We start from the raw sequence: 18,764 nt of genomic DNA, 5'->3' as shown, positions 1-18,764 counted from the left end.
ATGTATGAGGTCTTAGGTTCCATCCCCAGTACCTCCTTAAAAAAAGAAAGCTTCCCTATGTATTAAAGCAAATACATTGATATTTTTGCACATTCACTTGTTTAATACGGTTTGACAACTCCATTTTTTGTTTGTTACTATGATAGTAATTATTGTGTTTTTGGTGAAATTACAGATTTTTATACTATCTAATATGTGTGTCTACAAAGCAGTTGTACCATAGTGAAAAAATATAAATTAATACCCTAACAAAACTTAGCACATCCCCTTGTTTAAGAGCAAGTAGAAATTTATATTTATTTGGGTGTGTATTATTACTATAAATTTATTAACTCTGAACATGAGGACCTCTGATTTAATAGGAAAAGTAATGGTCACCCTATTGCAAAAAGTATAAACTTGCATGTAATATTTTAATACAGGGTGGACAATTTCTGATCCAGGGACCTGAACTATTCTGGATCACTGGGATAGTCATTTCCTTCAGAGAGGGAAATTTCTCCATTGACAGACTATTCTAACTATATTTATTAATGTAAATAGATTCTATGACAGATCATAGGGGGGAAAGAGCAATTAGAAACTACAAACATTGATAAATAAAAAATTAGCATTTCAGGAGGCAGTAAACAGAGTGAGCTAGAATAAAATCCAATGAGACATTTAGACATATGGTTCCTAATTATCCATTCTTCTTCCTCTCACTGTCTCTTCAGCTCTCCTCATTCTCTGCTACAAATCCTAATATTTGTCTTTCTCTCTCTACCCTAATTGCCTCCTTTTGGTTGTATGTCACTTTGTCCCATTCTTCCCTCTTTCTTCTTTCTCTACTTTCCTCTTGGGGTTTTGGGAAGAACAAAATATAATACCCCTCTGCCCCACCCAGTTCAAAAACAATTAAGAGGTAGACCGAGGTGTCAAGTAGATGAATCTCAAAACCCACCTTTGGTACTGATACACTGATCACAGAACGTGCTTTACGTTCACAGCCAAATGGTCTCACTAAAGGGGCCTTCCTGGAATAGACATGCTCACCTGGTTCTGGTCACTCCCTGAGAGGGGCTGTTGGGACACGGGTGCCGTCTTTCAAAGCTTAGACATTGATAATGCTGGCAGGCATGACACGAGCTCTTAATTGAGGCACCTTTACTTCCGATTCATATCGACAACCTACCTAATTTTCCATTTCCCCTTTGAGGCCCGTGTTTCTACTATTCTAGGGCTGCATTCAAGGGTCAGTTCTACTTAGGGACCTAGGGATGTAGCCCACACTTGCTTTTTTAAAAAAAACAACCAAAACTGCTCTTCTGAGCAGGTATTCTTAGTCCTGTACCACAATGCTTCTTGCTCCTTTTGTACGGTTTATTCATAAAAATCTAGCACCTTTAAATATGTAAAGTAACAATCTTGATCTGTGGATTCTAAAACCATGGATAGATACTATTTAAGTAACAAATCTGAGCCCAATAGAAACAACTGAATGGGAAAGATGGATGAGGCCACATAATTTCAAGAAGTTGGCTCTGAGGCCACATAATTTCAAGAAGTTGGCTCCTATTATACTCTTTTCCTTCCTATGACCCAATTCAAATCAACAGCTTTTAAGAGTTGCTGAATTAGTGCTGCCTACCTGTGCCTGGTACAAAACACATGAAAAACTTAGCAATCTCCGTGGTTTAAAGCAGAAAAGAAAATTGTTCTGTTCACCAACTGAGAATGGCTTTTGCTGAGATTAAAGACTCTTATCCTAATAATTTAATCCCTATCCCAGCCTCAAATTCAAGGTCAGGTTAAGGTTAGCCAGAGCAGCTTGCAGCCTGTTTATGAACTGCATGATCATAAAACTCAGCCATAAAATAAACTGTCTCCAACTACAGCAGGCTGGAACTCCTGCGGATGAATTTACTAAGACATCTAGGCTCTATCCTGCCCTAACTGTGTCTGGGGCCTCAGTCTTTTCCAAATTATATTTGGATTTCATTTTTTAAAAACACACATTTATTTATATAGCCATAAACATGCAGTATCAACCAACTCCTAGATTCTTGACATCCTCTTCGTATTCAGGATCCATTTTCTTTGGCATAAGTGTACCTGCAAAAAAAAAAGAGGGAGAAGGACCTGGATTACTATGAAATATCTACAAAGTTATGATTTCCTCAGGGAGAATCAAAGTTGGTTATATTGACACTTCATAAAGATGACAGTATAGAGCACATAAAATTAGGTATATTTGAAAATTTTAAAAATAGTTTCTACTAAGAAATATGCTAACTTCACATTTAGTCCATAATTCTACAGTGCTTCACTAGCCAAATACCTATTAACTAAAAGTAAATGGAAATTTGTTTTTATAAATATTGTGAAAGCTTGCATATCCCTTTTTTTTCCTTCCTGTGGGCTTTGGGCTAATATTTTGAATAGAGATCCTTAATTCTTGGACTATATGCCTAAAATATAGCTTACTTAAGATATCAATCTAGTTGTTATATGATTATACAAATTGATTAAGAAGAAATGAAATTATACCTATCAGAGTGTTTTACTCATCACATTTGAGTATATAACTCAGAACTCTGAATTTCAGATTTATCAAAAAAGTAAAGCACTGATTTAGGAAGCCTAAATCCCATTTTGAAGCCAAACCTTATTTTGGTCAGTGTCTATTGGTGATTTGATTTTGTTTTTTTTCGGGCTGGCAAATGTGTCTGTGTTCTGGGCTGGTGCTTAGACACGGTGTCTTGTGTTTGTGCATCTCCTCGCCGCAGCGACCGGCACTCTTTGGTGCTTCCCTCACCACACACAGGACATGCAAAGGGAACAGTGTTGTCATCTGAAGTGATAGCATTGTCGGAGACACCAGAGACAAACAGGAGGAACGCCGCTTCCGCAGGAAGCACGCATTTGGCCACAGTTCATCTCACTCTGTACCTTCCAGGGGAATGTACCACCATTCAGTCATTTAGTTTGGAGAGGAGGAGAAAGAGGCGTGAAGAGGGAATGGAAGATAATAAGCAAAAATGAAACCTGTGCTTTCATTTTCTTCTTCTCTCTGAGGACTGTCTACTTTCCCCTTATAATTTTTTCTTAGTTGCAGGGAGATTAACACTTAAAATAGATTTAAGCCATCTATCCTGGATTTATTTCCTGCACGAATTTTTTATAATGGCAGTTAAGTAAGCTACAGTTGCTGGTTTCAAACGTTTCTGGGAAGAAAATGAATCAGATTAGAAGTATCACATTTTAACTTCTGGAGTCCCTTGTGCCCTTGCCATTGAGTGATAGGAACCAGTTAAAAGATGTGTTAGTTTAGCTGTAGGGCAGAAGTAGAGCAACACAGAGACCTGAGTTTCTTCTCCCACGGTTGCGACTTATGCCCCCCTGGAAGTTGCACTGTTAGCTAATAGCACGCTTTTTTCACTCTCCTGCTCGGCTCATCATTTCATCCTCCCAACCCAACCACTGCTGTTGGTATATGACCATGGCCTCCTGCCAACCTACCAGCCTTCGATCCTTCAGTTCCGACAGGTCTCACACCCTGAGCCATGCCTCCTACCTGAGGGACAGTGCCATGATAGACGACACAGTTGTGATTCCCAGTCACCAGGTACGTGACTTTTCTCTTTCCTGTCTCTGCTTTCTGGAAAGCCTTTTAACAAGACCTGATCCCAGAAACATCCTGAGAAATGTAATAAAAAAAAAAAATCCTAAGTCAGTTAACAAGGTAGCACATACTGAATTTTTCTGTGGAGATTGTATGTACAACTTGGTTCCTTTTAAAAATCTCTATTGAAGGAAAAGATGAGGTAGGATGCCCTTAAGGTATAAGATGTATGATACAGATTAAAATACATCTCCTAATAGTTAAAATCATTAGTTATTAGAAAAGATATGGAGTCACTCTTGAATGTTTTAATTTTTTAGGTATGATTTTTTCAGTTTTGGTTAACTAGATATAGGGAATAGATGGACAGCTGCTCTCTTCAAAGACAGTTATACTTCTTTGGCCCTATATCAATGATATAATTTAAATGGAAATATATTTTTAAAGATTCATTTTAAATGTGTCAGTCTTATGTCATATTTTATTTTATTAATTTATTCTTATGTCATATTTTAAATGAAAGTTTTCCCAGGTAATATTCACCTTTCTGTGATACAGTCTTTTAGATTTCATTATATTTTACTGTAATGGAAAGAATTTTTAAGAAATGCAGTGTTCTTTGTGTTTAGGTGTCAACTCTAGCCAAGGAGGCAGAAAGGAATTCTTATCGTCTAAGCTGGGGCACTGAGAATTTAGACAACGTGGCTCTTTCTTCTAGCCCTATTCATTCAGGGTGAGTAAATCAATATTATATTTCCAGATCAAGAGGCACAAGAGATGCAAATGAATATAACAGCTTTGCCTGCAGCTTTAGCTGATGGCTAACTTGCAGTGGAGGTCATCTTTGTTTAAACTTGTAAATAACATTGCTTTATCCGAAGTGGACTATATCAACACAAACAAACCAGCAAAAAAGGTTGAATTCAGCATAGAAAAACTGACCGTTGTTTAAAAATAACTAGTAGAATTTTGTCAGCTAGCTACTAACCAGAATAGACCAGTAGCTTCCTTACTGACACTGCCTTGAAGGCGTCTTAAAGAGATGGGCAGGATCATTTGCTTTTTAGAGTTTCCACTTATTAAAACTAACTGACAGAGAAATTAAAATAAAAAAACAAAAAATAAAATAAAATTAACTTAAAAGTCTTTGAAATAAACACCTTTCCTTGCATATTAATGTATTCAGAATTGTGATTATTTTACAGAAGTTGAAGTCACATAAATTTATAGAGGAATATAAATAAAAAGGGAAATTTGAATGCAAAATAGGATTCTGAGTTAAATAATTAAAAACATAATTAAAGTTGTTTGTAAGGTACAAATACTCAATTGTATGGAATATAAATTCCTAAAGGAATGTTGAATTGTAATATTTCTCACAATTTGTTTTTCCTTAAATTTTAATATTCATGTATTGCAGTAACATAATTATATATGAAATCATGTTATTCTTTCATTTAGCTACCTTTTAAAACTCTACCCATATTTTATCTAATTAAATGCAATATTTTGCTTTAAATAATTATCTCAAACTCCTTTTCTGCAATCCCCAGAGGTAATTTGAGTAGTAAACCTTTATTGCTTTTATTATTTTGAAATTTTTCCTTTTCAGAAAAGAGTTTTAAGATTTTTATAGTTAAAAATTGTGCACTTCTTGTCTAATCTTCTGCTAAATAAAGTTTTATGGCATATATAATTAATCATACAGAGATTGAAAAATAATCATAATATTCTTTTCCTCATTAAATAAATAAAACTAATTCCTGGTGCAAGAGCTATTCAGGAGAATGAGAAACCAAATTAAACCTCATCCAAATTTACTGACATATTTTTACATATAAAATGATATAGTTATAAAATCTCACAGTAATAAATTGTTCAGCTAGTAAATTTCTCAACAATGATTATTGAGAAGAAAGAAAGACCTGGACCTAGAGTCCTGGAGGGTAAAGATAGATAAGAATCTAGAAACCATAATGAAATATTTAAAGTCCATATCCAGTCCACAAAGTGACAAGATTATTTTAGGCAAAATGTGATTAACTTTAATAGCCAGATTTGTGAACGTGTTAAAGTAGTATGATAAAACATCAATTTTTGTAGTAAATTATTTGTTTCAGAAAAGGCATTTCTGAAAGGAGTCCTTTAAATTACTGAAGGGCATTAAAATACTCAGTTTAAGTGCATTAGTATACAGAGCAATTGTATAAAACTAGATACACCTATGGTTGCTTACTTATGATAAACCAAGGACATCCAGTGGTTAAAAATTAATCATTGTGAAGATAAGGATCTTTAACAACCTTGGTTTCTAATAAAACCATTCTGAGAATTTCAAACATTATCACTGACTCAATAAATAATTCTCAACTTTGGGCACTGCATTAGAATCACCTGGGAGCTTTCAAAAACTCCTGATTCCCCTGACTCCAGACCAGTTGCATCAGAATTGCTGTTGGTGGGGTCTGGGCACTGGAATTTCCAAGACACGCCAAAGGTCCAGATGTTCTTTATAAATGGTTAAAAAGGAATGACTTTGCTTAAAATAAAGCTTTGATCATTGGGGCGATCCAATTCGTTCCCTCAACTATTCTTTATCTCTTCCATTCACTTATGTATTTATTCTTCACATACTTGTCAAACTACACCAAGTACCAGACATCGTGGCAGGTGCTAAGAAAGAAAGATTTTTAGGAAGTAAAAATATATGTTGTTTGAATTTGAAAGATACTTAATCTGTGGATGACAGTAACATGATGGTTAAGAATATCTGAAGTCAGACCAATCAGAATTCAGATCCTGGCCCTAACACTGAATATATGACACTGGGCAAGTTATATAAAATCTCAAGTTTCAGTTTACTTATCTTAAGATGGGTGTTAAATTATCTATCCCAGTGGGGAGGTGTAAGGATTAAATGTTTTTTTTGTAATTCGCATTCTGCCTGGAAAGAATAAGTATTTAGTAGATTATAGCCATTGGTATTTATAAATCCCAAATATGAATGTTCCAGATCTTCCACAAATTTCAAACAGTTAAGCGAAATATGTTCTGAATTCTTTAATTGATAAGACCCAAAATAGTACAATTTGCAATGGCAGTGTTTGTTTTATTTTCCTCAGGTAATTTAATTATCAATCATTATCTCTGCTATAGTATTTGAACCAACATAATACAACAAATGATTCTAATGGGATGTGTAATTACTACTGAAAACTCAGTGATACCTGTTTTCATGTTATTTACAAGTTAACATGATATTAAGATCTATGAGTAATAGGCATCATATTATATTATGTATAAATGATTTCTTATAGTTTTATTCATTATATACCAGATTTCTGACTAGTAGTTTTTGTTTTTCAAGAAACTGAGTTTCTCCTTAAGTGGGTGAAATATTTTTTTTTTCCCTAATGACATATATATAAGCAAGTGGATGAATTCTCAACCCATTTCAAAATCTGCTTAAAAGTTAAGGAAAAAAATATTTGTAATAGAAGGGATAATAAAATTAGCTTTTATATGCACATGTCACTAGTTTGCATGCATAAAGTTCTATGAGATTCCATAAAGGGACTTTAGATTAACAGAAGACATAGATTCTACCAATAAGCAGTATTGGTGATCTTATTTTACTTCTAGTCTATAGTTCAATGACTAATGTCCATGACTACAGGAGGCTAGGTATTGTTGATTACAAAATTATTTCCTGCTTTAGAGATGCAGCCAATATTTGGCAAAAAAAAGGCAGATAGTAATATATTTTTTCTTTGCTCTAAGGGTTGTCTTACTGATTCACAATGAGTCTGAAAATTCTTTGTATCATACACAGTCTTGATCATACCAACATAAGTTTGGGCAAGAAGTTGAATTTTACTCCTCTGTATTTTATAAGTGCATGATGAATTAGCAGATGTAAGACAGAATCCTAGGCAACAGCTAGTTTTGTGATTCAATTTAAATATTACTGTTCCTCCAAGGGCTTTTTACTTTTGCAGTTTTATTGTGTTGGTTATATGTTTTAATTACAACCAGGTGCCAGAAATTAAATGGAAATTTATGAGATTGTGGTACAAGATACCATAAAAACTAGAAGTCCATGAGAGGGTGATCTTTTAAAGGAATTCTCTTTCATAAAAACATGTTTAGAGTATTAGCTCAAATTATGGAAGTTGATATTTTAAATGCAAGAAATTTAAGGCTGTTTCTCATTGGACAAGCTAGATGTTTACCTAAGTACCTATACTAGTTAATTTACTTGTCCATGCATTTCAGACACTCTAGTTTTTTTTAGGTACATGAAAGAAAATTCCTTTGGTTGAAGAAAAACCGTTTCTATAATTAGCTGCAGAACAATTGTTTTGTAAGACTGGATTTCTGGTTCCTTAAGCATGCATACCGTTGTGTGTCAGCAGGTGTTGAACATACAAGTAAACATTTAAAACCTCACGGAGCATTTTAAGGAAGAACAGGCTCACAGGTAGAAGAGAAATGAAAGGGAGCACTGAAAAGTGGAACTAGAGAAAGTGACCAATGAGGACCGTAGCAATCCCTAAAGTGGGGGGAGATGTCTCAAAAAAAGCATTAAGGCTTTGTTTTCAGAGTTTTTAATATAAATCTTACTTTACTGGCCTTGTAGTTTATGCTATTGTTTGTCATTGAGGCTATACTTTAAATTGTGCCTTTTCTGTTTGCGTTTCTTTTGTGGTAGCTTCACAGGACATCATCATTATTTTGAAAGTATTAAAAACATGAATGAAAAGCTTGTGAGTTGAAACTATGTCTGTCAAATCACTTCGTAATGTTAGTTATAATATCCCTTGGTATTTTCTAGCTTCTTGGACACTTAAACTTTAAGTGCCCCATAAACCAGGGTTGAATAAGGCTACAAATCTATAACTGATGATTTTATAACCATCCCAGTTCCCCTAACTGGGAGTCAACACAAAGCACCGTGTGCCATGCTCTTCTCTCAGCATTTGCATAGAGCTATATCTCATTTCTACTTCCATCTTTTTTTTCAATAAATATTGTATTGGTATATAAATAATATATTTCATTTGAAAGTCATTTCTGGTTTCTTTATATTTTACGTTATCCATTCCTTCTCTGTGCTAAAGTATCTATTCTGTTGCAGCCGCACCTCTCCATGTCTTGATCGTGACAACAGCAGGTGAACTTCTGCCTAATTCCTTTTCTGAACATGTTGCCTATTCCTGACTTCCTTTCACCATCTCCTGCATTTACCAAGCCTCAGGATGCTTTAGTGTGAAGATGCTAGAGGCTATCTCTTTTAGCCAAAAAAAAAAAAAAAAAGGAAAGATTTATGTTCTCCAAAGTCATGGCCATTACTGAACCTCCCTTTCTCTATGATGAAGGGAAAGTGAATATTGTTTTTGTTCATTGGCATTTAGGCAGTGTTGTGCCATAATTCAGATGCACCTACTATGAAAGCCTGTCTCTACATATCAACTTCTTTTAGAATGAGAAAAAGTACTACCCACAGCTAAAAAGTTTATTCCCAGCAATTATACAAATTGGTGGAGCTATTTTTAAAGTTTTCTTAAAGGTTATGATTTTAAGTAGCACTTAGCTTTTTTTTTTTTTAACAATATTCTAGCTGAGCCAAAGACTGAATGTTTATTAATAGTGCATTTCTTTGCTAGTACTGGTTTAAATACAAACTTTTGTTATTTTTTAAATCCTGCTATACAATGACTCTCTAGTCACTGTTCTAAAAATATCCATTATCCAGTGGATTAGATAAAGTTAATTTTTAAAGGTTGCTGTCAGAATACTGATTGTAGTATTTTTATTATCTATCAACCTCAGGGTACTATGGATTATCAACATACGAGTAAGAAATTTTTATCTTCCCAGTTTTGAAAACCTTTATGTCCATCCTTTTACTTTTCCTCGAACACACTAAATAATATATTTCTATACATAAAATAGTGATTGATATATAACTGGTGATTTTAACAAATTTTAGCCCCAAATTTCAAAGCCATTTTCCATTCGCTTACCAGTTCACCAAGAAGAGGTCAGAGGATTCTAGAGAGAAAGAGCTCATGTTGTGTTTTTCTCACAGTATTTCAGAAATCAGATTCATTTGAGACCCTCTAGCTATGTATGTGTGGATCACTGAAGCACCCTGATGATTTTTTTTTTCCTATTCCATCACCCAGTAACTAATTCTGAATGCTGCAATCTCCTTCCCATCCCCACCCCGTGATCCTGGATGAATTAAAAGTAAACCTAAGAATTAGCAACTTTTTGGGTAGAGAATATTGTCCTTAAAAGACTGGAATCATTGTTTTCTGCTGCCTCCTCTGAAGCATGTACCTGTTCAGCTAACCTAATTGCATATTTGTAGATAAGTCATCTGCATAATAATGGTGTATTGCTTTTGCTTTTGTTCTTTTTAAATTGTGATAATATTGTATTTCACAATTTAGAAAATTTCCATAAGAGTTTCTACTTTGCATGACTGCTGAATTTCACTTGGAGAGTAAGACATGCAACTAAAGCTGAGTGTGTTACATATTATATTTTTTTCTATACAGCCTTAAATCAAAGTTTAGTGCAGTATGCATGCACATTTTCTGCAAAACACCTCTTTGTTTTAGCCATAGAGCAACAATAACATAAATTTCTTGGAATAGTAGAAATTTATTTTCCAGTTAGGTATTCTTCCAGAGAATCTGAAATGAAACATTAAAATAGGTTTCCTAACCTAGTTAGCAATAAACTGCACATAGAATTTTCTCACTGGAGACATTAAAGAGATTATCTAATCTAAGCCTCTCATTTTATTGATGAGAGAACTGAAACCTAAAGAGATTAAGTGACTTGCCCAAGTTTACAACAATAATTCAAGACAGGAATAGAGGTAGACTCAAAAAAGAGTTTGGTATTTGCTGCATTCCCCTAGGTTCTATGATAATAGTATTTTAAAATCTTACTGAAATAGAAAATTTCACAAACTGATACAAACTCTCTAAGTCTGAAACTGTCTAGCAGTTCCTGGTTCATAGTAGGTACTCAGTGAATGTCAGTGTCTCCATTTTTTTTAATGTGGTGTCATGTATTGTGCTGTGCTATAATTTTGTAAGATATTCAGAATATATAAAATCACATGGAGAGGAAAGAGTTGGGAACAAACACTTGTTAAGTACTATATGATTTACCTATGCATTACTTAATTCATATCATCACCTTAAGTGCTGATATTATTATTCCAGGCAAGGCTAGCCCCAAAGCTCACAAAACGGCAGAACTGTTTCAATCTATAGACCATGTCCTCTTTATATACTTGGTTATATCTTTTCACTTTAGTTCTTTTCATCTCTAAATGTTTACCGGCATCGTCTTGTCTTATTTTTATCTACTGACAAAATGAGGAAAGTATTTTTATTCAAGGAGCTATATTAAATAAACTTCATCTCATGACTCATATCGACAAACCTTTCACTTTTTCCTGGGATACATAAAGGTAGATGGTCCCTTCCAATTTGTTCTTTGTGTTTTGAAAATTTTTATAATTATCCACGAATTCTACCACCTCTCCATAGTGGCACTTTTTGATGTTCTGAGATTTTAAATGAAAATGTACAAATGCTTGCTCAGTTTGACACTATAAACAATTGGGATGAACCGATTTACTTTTATCTAATCGACTGTTTACTTTTATGTAATAGACATTTCATCAGCACCCAGATATAAACTTGTGTAATTTTTTCTTATTCCCTCTTATTTTACAAAAAGATTTCTTTTTGTATGCAATTCTGTAAATCTGGATTTCTAATTAATTTATTCTGCAATTACATTATTTGAATTTAATTTGTTTAGAGCATTTTCTTGCTAGATTTATAAATATTTTTATTCATTCTGACTATTCATATTTAGCTCTTTCATGTCTTCCTATCTTTCTGTTTCTTAATTAACATCTTTTTGTTTTACCTCCTTCCTTTGTCCTCCCCTGAAACTCTTTCTCTCTCTCTCTCCCTCCCTCCTCGTTTATTGTTTCTTTTTGTGTCTTGAGATTGTAAGGCATTACCTTGCTATGTAAGATTTTTTTTCTTGCAAACTGGGTTATGTCTCTTTCCCTCAATATTATGGGATAATTAATATAAACAGTTTCTAAAGAAAATTCCCATAAGTCTTTACCATTCACTTTAGTTGTTTGTAAGAACACAAATGTTTACTTTGTTAGGAAATTTAATTTTTATTTTCTCTGAATTATGCATATTGGAGCCTTAATTTTTCCAGTTTGCTTTGAGTTTTGGTGTCGTACTTAAGTGTTATTTTTCAGATCTATAGTGACACAGGGACCTGTATAGATAAATGGATCTACTGCAACTTCAGTTTTTAAGTATTTTTATTTTTATTTTTAGTCTTTGATCTTTCTTCCATAATTTTAACTCCTAATAGAATTGTTTTATTAGATTCGAACCCTTGATTTTACTCATTTCCATTTTTTGCTAATCCTCGATCAAGGGAAATATATTCGGGTCTCTCATTTTGGAACAGGAATAGGCCTATAGGACAATATTTAACATTAGTAAGGATAGTCCTTCCCAACTGCTTTGCTATTTTATGAGGCGGAACATCTGAGTTTAGTGATTCTGACTGAACTGATTATCCAGAGATAAAAAAGTTAAATTACCTCTACTTTGTTAAACATAAAAATATACACCTTTTCACAACTTGCCCTTTTTGCTCTTCCAGTCATTCATTTATTCAGGTATTATTTATTAAATACGTACTCTGTGCTCCCCATTGTCCCAGGCACTGGGTGGCACAGGAGGAAGCAGGGGGAACATGGCCATGCCATATGGAGATTATATAGTATCTGGAGGTGGCTAACATTCATTTCTCATTGACCACGAAATTAAATGATTCCAAGCAGTGATGAAACCATCATATGACATCTGGGGTTTAGTCTGTGAGCATCTTCATAGCAGCAACTGTGTCTTTACTTTCAGTATCCTCAATTCTTAGCAGAGCACCTAGCACTTAAAAGGAGTGCCTGAAAAGGGGCATGGAAGTGAAAATCATAGAGCAAGTGGGAACAAAAAGAGGGTTCGAAAAGGAATAGTCAGTTACATAAAATCAGGGAAAGTAATCAAATATATATTTGATTAACATTGTTACAACCAAGAACTTAGTATCTTCAATTCACTCCTTAGAGAATGCTCAACTAGAAGATATTTCTCTAGATGGAGACTTATATTATATGAACCATAAGCCATCAACAGGATAAATTTAGTGGAAAGAAATAGCAATAATATGAGTGTTGAAAGGTTTTAAATGTCTGCAACAGGTACAAACAATATTGAGGATTGATATGATCAAGCAGAGATATTACAAAAATTCCTTACTAGTTTATGAGTTTCTGTTTTTCCAACAATAGAGAGAGTAATCAAAAGTTGAAAAACATCAGAGAACTTATTTATCGCAATGAGTTTGAAGTGGCAGCAGTTAAAATTTAAGTAGCTCTTTTCTGTTTTTTACAGAAGATCAACAGAGATATCACACTCAAAGATAATAAAAATGGGAAGAAAACTTTAATATCCATCTAGAAGCTTTATGAGTGCATCCTTTTGAGCAATAGTCTACTTAGAAAAATCAAGTAGAAAAGAAAGTATTTACAAATTCATACTTACAGATTGGTAATAAGAAAAGCAGCCAGTATTTCCTCGTTGTATTTTAAGGACCAGAAACAATCAGCATTTCAGGACTGAACTGTTGATTGTACTCTCCAGTTTTCACTTAGAGGGCTGGGTAAGAATGGTAGGTTGAGGCTGGCTCTTGCATGTGGGGAGGACTGTGAACCTTCCTTGTGGGCTCTTTCTGCATGGTGTGCTCGGACAGGCACTTGGGCTCCTTCACACTGATGCATTTTTATTGGCAGCAGGATTTCTGTTAATAGCATGCCGTATGACTCCTGTGTTCTGCTATGAGGAGGATGCTAAGATATTTTTTCTTCTTTTGTCTGAAAAATAATGTAAATGTATTGTGTTTTTATTCTGTAACTTACTTCAATGAAATACTTATCAAATGTAAATGTCATCATGGATGCAATAGCTAGGTGTGCCAAATCTGGTATAGCTGTCAGTAGTTCAGTTGTCAGTAGATCCATGATAGACCTGCTTCTCACTTTCCTTTTTCTGTTTTGGTTTAAAGATCTTGCAAATGCAATGAATATTGGGAGAAAGATTAATGTCATTTGTGTAAGGGTGTATACACTCTGTGTGTTTGTGTCTTTGTGTATGTGTGCATGACAGTTAGGTTGCCTTGTTTAATTTTTGCTCCTTCACAAAGTGACTGTCCAAGAGATTTTGAATGTTATGCCTAACAAAATGACAAGGACTCCTGCTAAGCTGGATCAGCATCTGCTAAGACCAGCCCAAAGGAGACACCTTCAAAGTTAAGACAAACCCTTTCTCTTTGAACACTTACAACAAACAAGCCAAGTCACCTTTGGATTATAGTTTTCCTTTTCTTGAACAACTAGCTTGGCATAAAAAAGAGCAAAAAATATTGGGGATGTATTTACATTTCTAAATTGTTAGCTGTGTTTTCCGTATTTAATTGCTATAATTTGGGGGAACTCACAATGCTTAGATAGTCTCCATCAGCATAAGCCCATGGTTTATCATTCTCAGAATTTTACTTCAAAACATAGATTAAAGGTGATTTATAATCTTGTTTCCTATCTACCCCATCTTTTTTTCAGTTAGATGAGTATGGCAGAGAGATTCCTACTTAAGATGTAAGAAAACACATTTCAACAACAAATTGATTCTATTTAAATAATTTAATTATTTTGCTCTTCCCCCTCCCTTAGGAAGTAATCAGGTTAAAACCTGCATCCTTGGGTAAAATGATGTTGAAGCAGGATGTATTATATATTCATGGATTTGATCTTGGGAGAAGGAAGGACTGTGACTTAATTTTTAAGTCATAGAATTACATTAAAATGAGTTGGACGAGACATGATTTTAAAAATTTAAATTTATGTAGAAAAACTGAAATTTGGTCTTCCTTTTCTACTCAATCCTTTTATTAATTCAACACGTGGATGTTACAAGATATATGTCTAATTTATGGAAGCAGAGGCTTTTGCATTTATAACAAAGGGAGACATGCCAATGTTCTTTCTATGATTTCATTCCACTGTCACTGTCAATTGGGCATATTTTTAAAATTTAGTTTATATTTAATATCATGATTGTCAACAAAAATTAGAATTCTTCTTCCTTACAGATCAAAACCATTCAAAACTTAAAATAACAACAATAATAATGCAGCCCTTTGTGTTAAGTAAAATGACTTTTAAAAACTTTTTTTTTGCCCCCATGCATATAGATTAAAAAGAGATTTTTTTGTGTGTGAACAAAATATTATGGGAAAAAATTAACTTGAAGAAAGCTTGTTTATCTGGCCCCTGATAATTGGAAACACATCAAAATTTTCTATTTTAATTTTCAGTTTCCTGGTTAGTTTTATGGTGGATGCCCGAGGGGGTGCCATGCGAGGATGCAGACACAATGGGCTCCGAATCATTATTCCACCTCGGAAATGTACTGCCCCAACCCGTGTCACCTGTCGGCTGGTCAAACGCCATAGATTGGCAACAATGCCTCCAATGGTGGAAGGAGAAGGCCTGGCCAGTCGCCTGATTGAAGTCGGACCTTCTGGTGCTCAGTTCCTTGGGTAAGGGTTTCTGATAAGCCCCCCACTTAGTCACGGATGAGCTTGTGTCCTCTACATGACATCACTAGAATGGAATGAAAAAGGTACGTCGAACCATTTTGAAGGAAGATTGGCTCCTTTGAAATATTTTAAGAACTGGAAATAGCACCTCTGTGCTTGACTCAGCTTCCATGTCTCTTGTTTGAAGGCATTGGTGAGTTGACCATTCAGGTTGATTATTAGCCTTTCTCTTTGGATGTGATCATAGCTATTAGACTCCCAATGTGAATAATAATTTTTTAGCTGGTGGTAGGTATTTTTTCCATCTGAGACTTATGTGGTAAGTCAAACAGAAAAAATATTATTCTATTTCAAATATAAAGTTTTATTTATGAAACATAATCATTATCTTCACTTTGGCAATCAGTGTTGCTTTTATAGAATATTCAGAAATTTAGTCTATGTATTTATTTCTGTTATCAAAATTGCTACCTTGATCTTTAAAATGATTACACTGGGATTTTATTTACTTGCAGTTTGCCTTAAGATGATAAAATCAAGACTAACACTTGCCGTGTTCATTTTAGCAATTTTGAACAGAAACCACATTTCTTTTTTTCTTCTGTGTGTTTGTATGGCTGCTATTATATTGAGTGGCATCTCAGTGTGCCAGGAAATGAATAGCTACTGCTGAAAACTGACAAAAGTTGAGGAGGGACAAGTTTCAAAAACATTTGAAACAAATCAATTGTATTTAAGTCTTGTCATATAAAGTCTTGGTGCTCGAAAACTGGGAGAAGTGCCTATTAATCATGAAGTCTTTTGCTTTGCCAGTGTCATATTGGGGGAGAGGATTTCTTGCTTTAGAACTCAAGGGAAGTTCTAAAGCCTTGTAATTTGGAGCAAACTACTAGGAACTTGCTCCAAATTACTTTCACACCTGGCAAGGGGTGTGCCTTTACTTCCCATTTATAGAAGACACTTCCCATGTCCTCCTAACAGCTAGGCCAGAGCCTTAGAAGGAGGCTGTGAAGTTCTGGGTTGCATCAGAAAACCCCGTGATAGCTGGAGTAATTCCCCACTGATCCTTTTCATATTCAGTACCAGGCCCTTTTCCTTCCCTGATGCTCAGGTAGTTTTAGGCTTTTTAATATTCTTAAAATCTGTCAAGGAATATCCATGAAAACATCTGGCCTCTCTGCAGTCAGAGTTTTTATTATATTCCTAACAGCTTTGTCTTTCTTACGGAGCACACTTTTTTTTCTTTTTTGCTGGTGCCCTGGCAGTGAAACTAAATAGGGACCGATGGGACAGCTAAGTGCTCTTCTTCCACAGATGCACCTCCATTGCACACGCTGGGGCTCCGTTGTTTGCCCTTTGTGACCAATGGAGAGCGCAGAACCAAATGCAGTGTAAAACCAAAGTTCACCCCATTGACCGGCCGGTGACACTGGGGTTCTGTGGAAAACAATACCTGAAGCTTACCTATCTTCTTTCTTTCACTGCTGCTTTGGATGTACTCAGTAAACTTCACCTGCCAACGGCTCCTCCCCCACTTAATGAGGGAGAAAGTTTGGTCAGCCGCATCCTTCAGCTGGGGCCTCCTGGAACCAAATTCCTTGGGTAGGAGTGACTTAAAACAAATTGATGGCTGCTGGCCCCCATTCTTCTCCTTCTTCTGCAATATGATTTCTCTTTTTGTCATTGTGCCCATGACATGTCCCTCTCTATGATTTAAATTCTGTATAACTTATCTTTAGTGGACCATTTCTGACCCTTGTGGTATGTGACTTTTATTTTTGAGTGATGTTTTTATATCTTTTCCCTTAAAGTGCTGTGACCTTCATTTTCGTTTAAGCATGAGATCTGCCTAGTTGTACTATGTGCTAGTTACAATGTTTTTATGATGAATTTGAGGTCTGTATCAAAGCAACCTGGACTCAAATGTCGAAAGCCTCTATAAATTTTTAGGGTGAATGCAAACTGAAAAAATAAGACGGTGCATGCGCTGGATCCTGAATAGGCATTGGACACAACTGGGCTGTCATCAGAGGTGATAATTAGGGCCACACTGTGTACACATGCCTATTGCTTTCTTGAATGAAGAACATAAAAGCAAAAACCATAGTGCATGACTCTTAGCCCACAGTAGTTAACTTTTTCTGACATGTTGTCATTTACAGTGCATCAGATTATGCAACATTTTTCCCTCTTAGTCATTTTGTCATCTTGCACCCTGTAGAAAATGTTTCAGAAGATTGGCATACAGCATAGTCATGCATGTGTGTTTCTTTTGGTTAAGCGTCTTCTACTTACATTTAGCAAAGGAGAAGTTCCAGAATGCCACATGCACTCACAGGGAAACATCATTTGGCTAAAGGTAGCAGCATGACCTGAGGAGCGGGGCCCCCGAGGTGGAGTGTTATGTGCGACCACGTGCTAGTCAGTGGTTCCAGAGGGTGCCCCGATAGGTCCTTGTCCCCAGAAGAGAAGAACTCCAGGTCACTTTGTAACAGACAGGGTAGAGGTGCTTGACTTGCTCTTGGTTTGCTCCTGTACACACTGAATGCTCTGCATTGCTGTGTCAGGCCTGTGATTGTGGAGATCCCTCATTTTGCGGCACTTCGAGGAAAGGAGAGGGAACTGGTGGTCCTGCGCAGTGAGAATGGGGACAGCTGGAAAGAGCATTACTGCGAATACACTGAGGACGAATTAAATGAAATCCTTAACGGCATGGATGAAGGTACTTTATTATGAAGGGTTTTAAAGAACACCAAAGTGGAAGCACAAAAATGATTTTGGCTGTGTTTCTTTGTTTTGACCTAAATATGTGAGTGTGTGTTTGTGTGCATGCCTTGTGTTTTTTTTTTGTTGTTGTTGTATTTTTTTTAACCACAGCCAATAGGCTGCTATGTTCCAATGGAGATGAGTTAGAATGCACAATACATTTGCCTAGTCTTCTGTTACATTCAAGAAAATAAAACCCTTTACAATAATGACGATCTCATTTTAATAAGAAGATACAGCGTGTCTCCAATTTTAGTGTAAATGTTTTCAACCTAAAATATTAAGCAGAATAGACAATGTGGTTTCATAACAAAATAAACTGATACCATATAATAATCCATAATTTTTTAAAATGCCTAACTTGAAAACTTAGATATTTAAGAAACTGATACAAATTCTTAAATTTTTCTTTTAAGAAATTTACACATTACCCATAACTGGTACATTATGGGATAATAAAATTTCTTCTTAAATTTCTATTGTTAAAGAGATAGGACAATTAAGTTCACTCAAACTTCTACCTATAATTCAAGCAGGGAGTTAGCCACACATATACATATCTATAGTTAAGGAACTCAGTTTTCCATTAGTTCTTTAATCTCCCTGTCAACCCCAAACCCAATCTGGGTCTTTAAGCCACTTTACAGGTTCAAATAGTTCAATGCAATGCAGT

General features: G+C 35.1%; 1 protein-coding gene across 16 annotated transcripts in view; it reads left to right on the top strand.

The window, feature by feature from the left end:
* The window catches only part of ANK2 (ankyrin 2), a 624,289-nt gene that overhangs the window by 551,309 nt on the left and 54,216 nt on the right, over window positions 1–18,764 (top strand). For 7 of the 16 annotated variants that reach the window (XM_058293829.1, XM_058293895.1, XM_058293862.1 and 4 more), the window contains 6 exons: window positions 3,505–3,607; window positions 4,234–4,337; window positions 8,742–8,777; window positions 15,101–15,325; window positions 16,829–16,927; window positions 17,893–18,047. In XM_058293829.1, coding sequence (XP_058149812.1) covers window positions 3,505–3,607; window positions 4,234–4,337; window positions 8,742–8,777; window positions 15,101–15,325; window positions 16,829–16,927; window positions 17,893–18,047 — 722 coding nt within the window. The remainder of the gene's footprint in view (window positions 1–3,504; window positions 3,608–4,233; window positions 4,338–8,741; window positions 8,778–15,100; window positions 15,326–16,828; window positions 16,928–17,892; window positions 18,048–18,764) is intronic. The other 9 variants (XM_058293865.2, XM_058293903.1, XM_058293870.1 and 6 more) reach the window with 3 other exon arrangements.

This window comes from Dasypus novemcinctus, chromosome 1, assembly GCF_030445035.2.
Source record: "Dasypus novemcinctus isolate mDasNov1 chromosome 1, mDasNov1.1.hap2, whole genome shotgun sequence".
Taxonomy (NCBI): Eukaryota; Metazoa; Chordata; class Mammalia; order Cingulata; family Dasypodidae; genus Dasypus; species Dasypus novemcinctus.
Note: the sequence above shows the minus strand (reverse complement) of the source record. Positions and strands in the feature narration are given on the sequence as shown.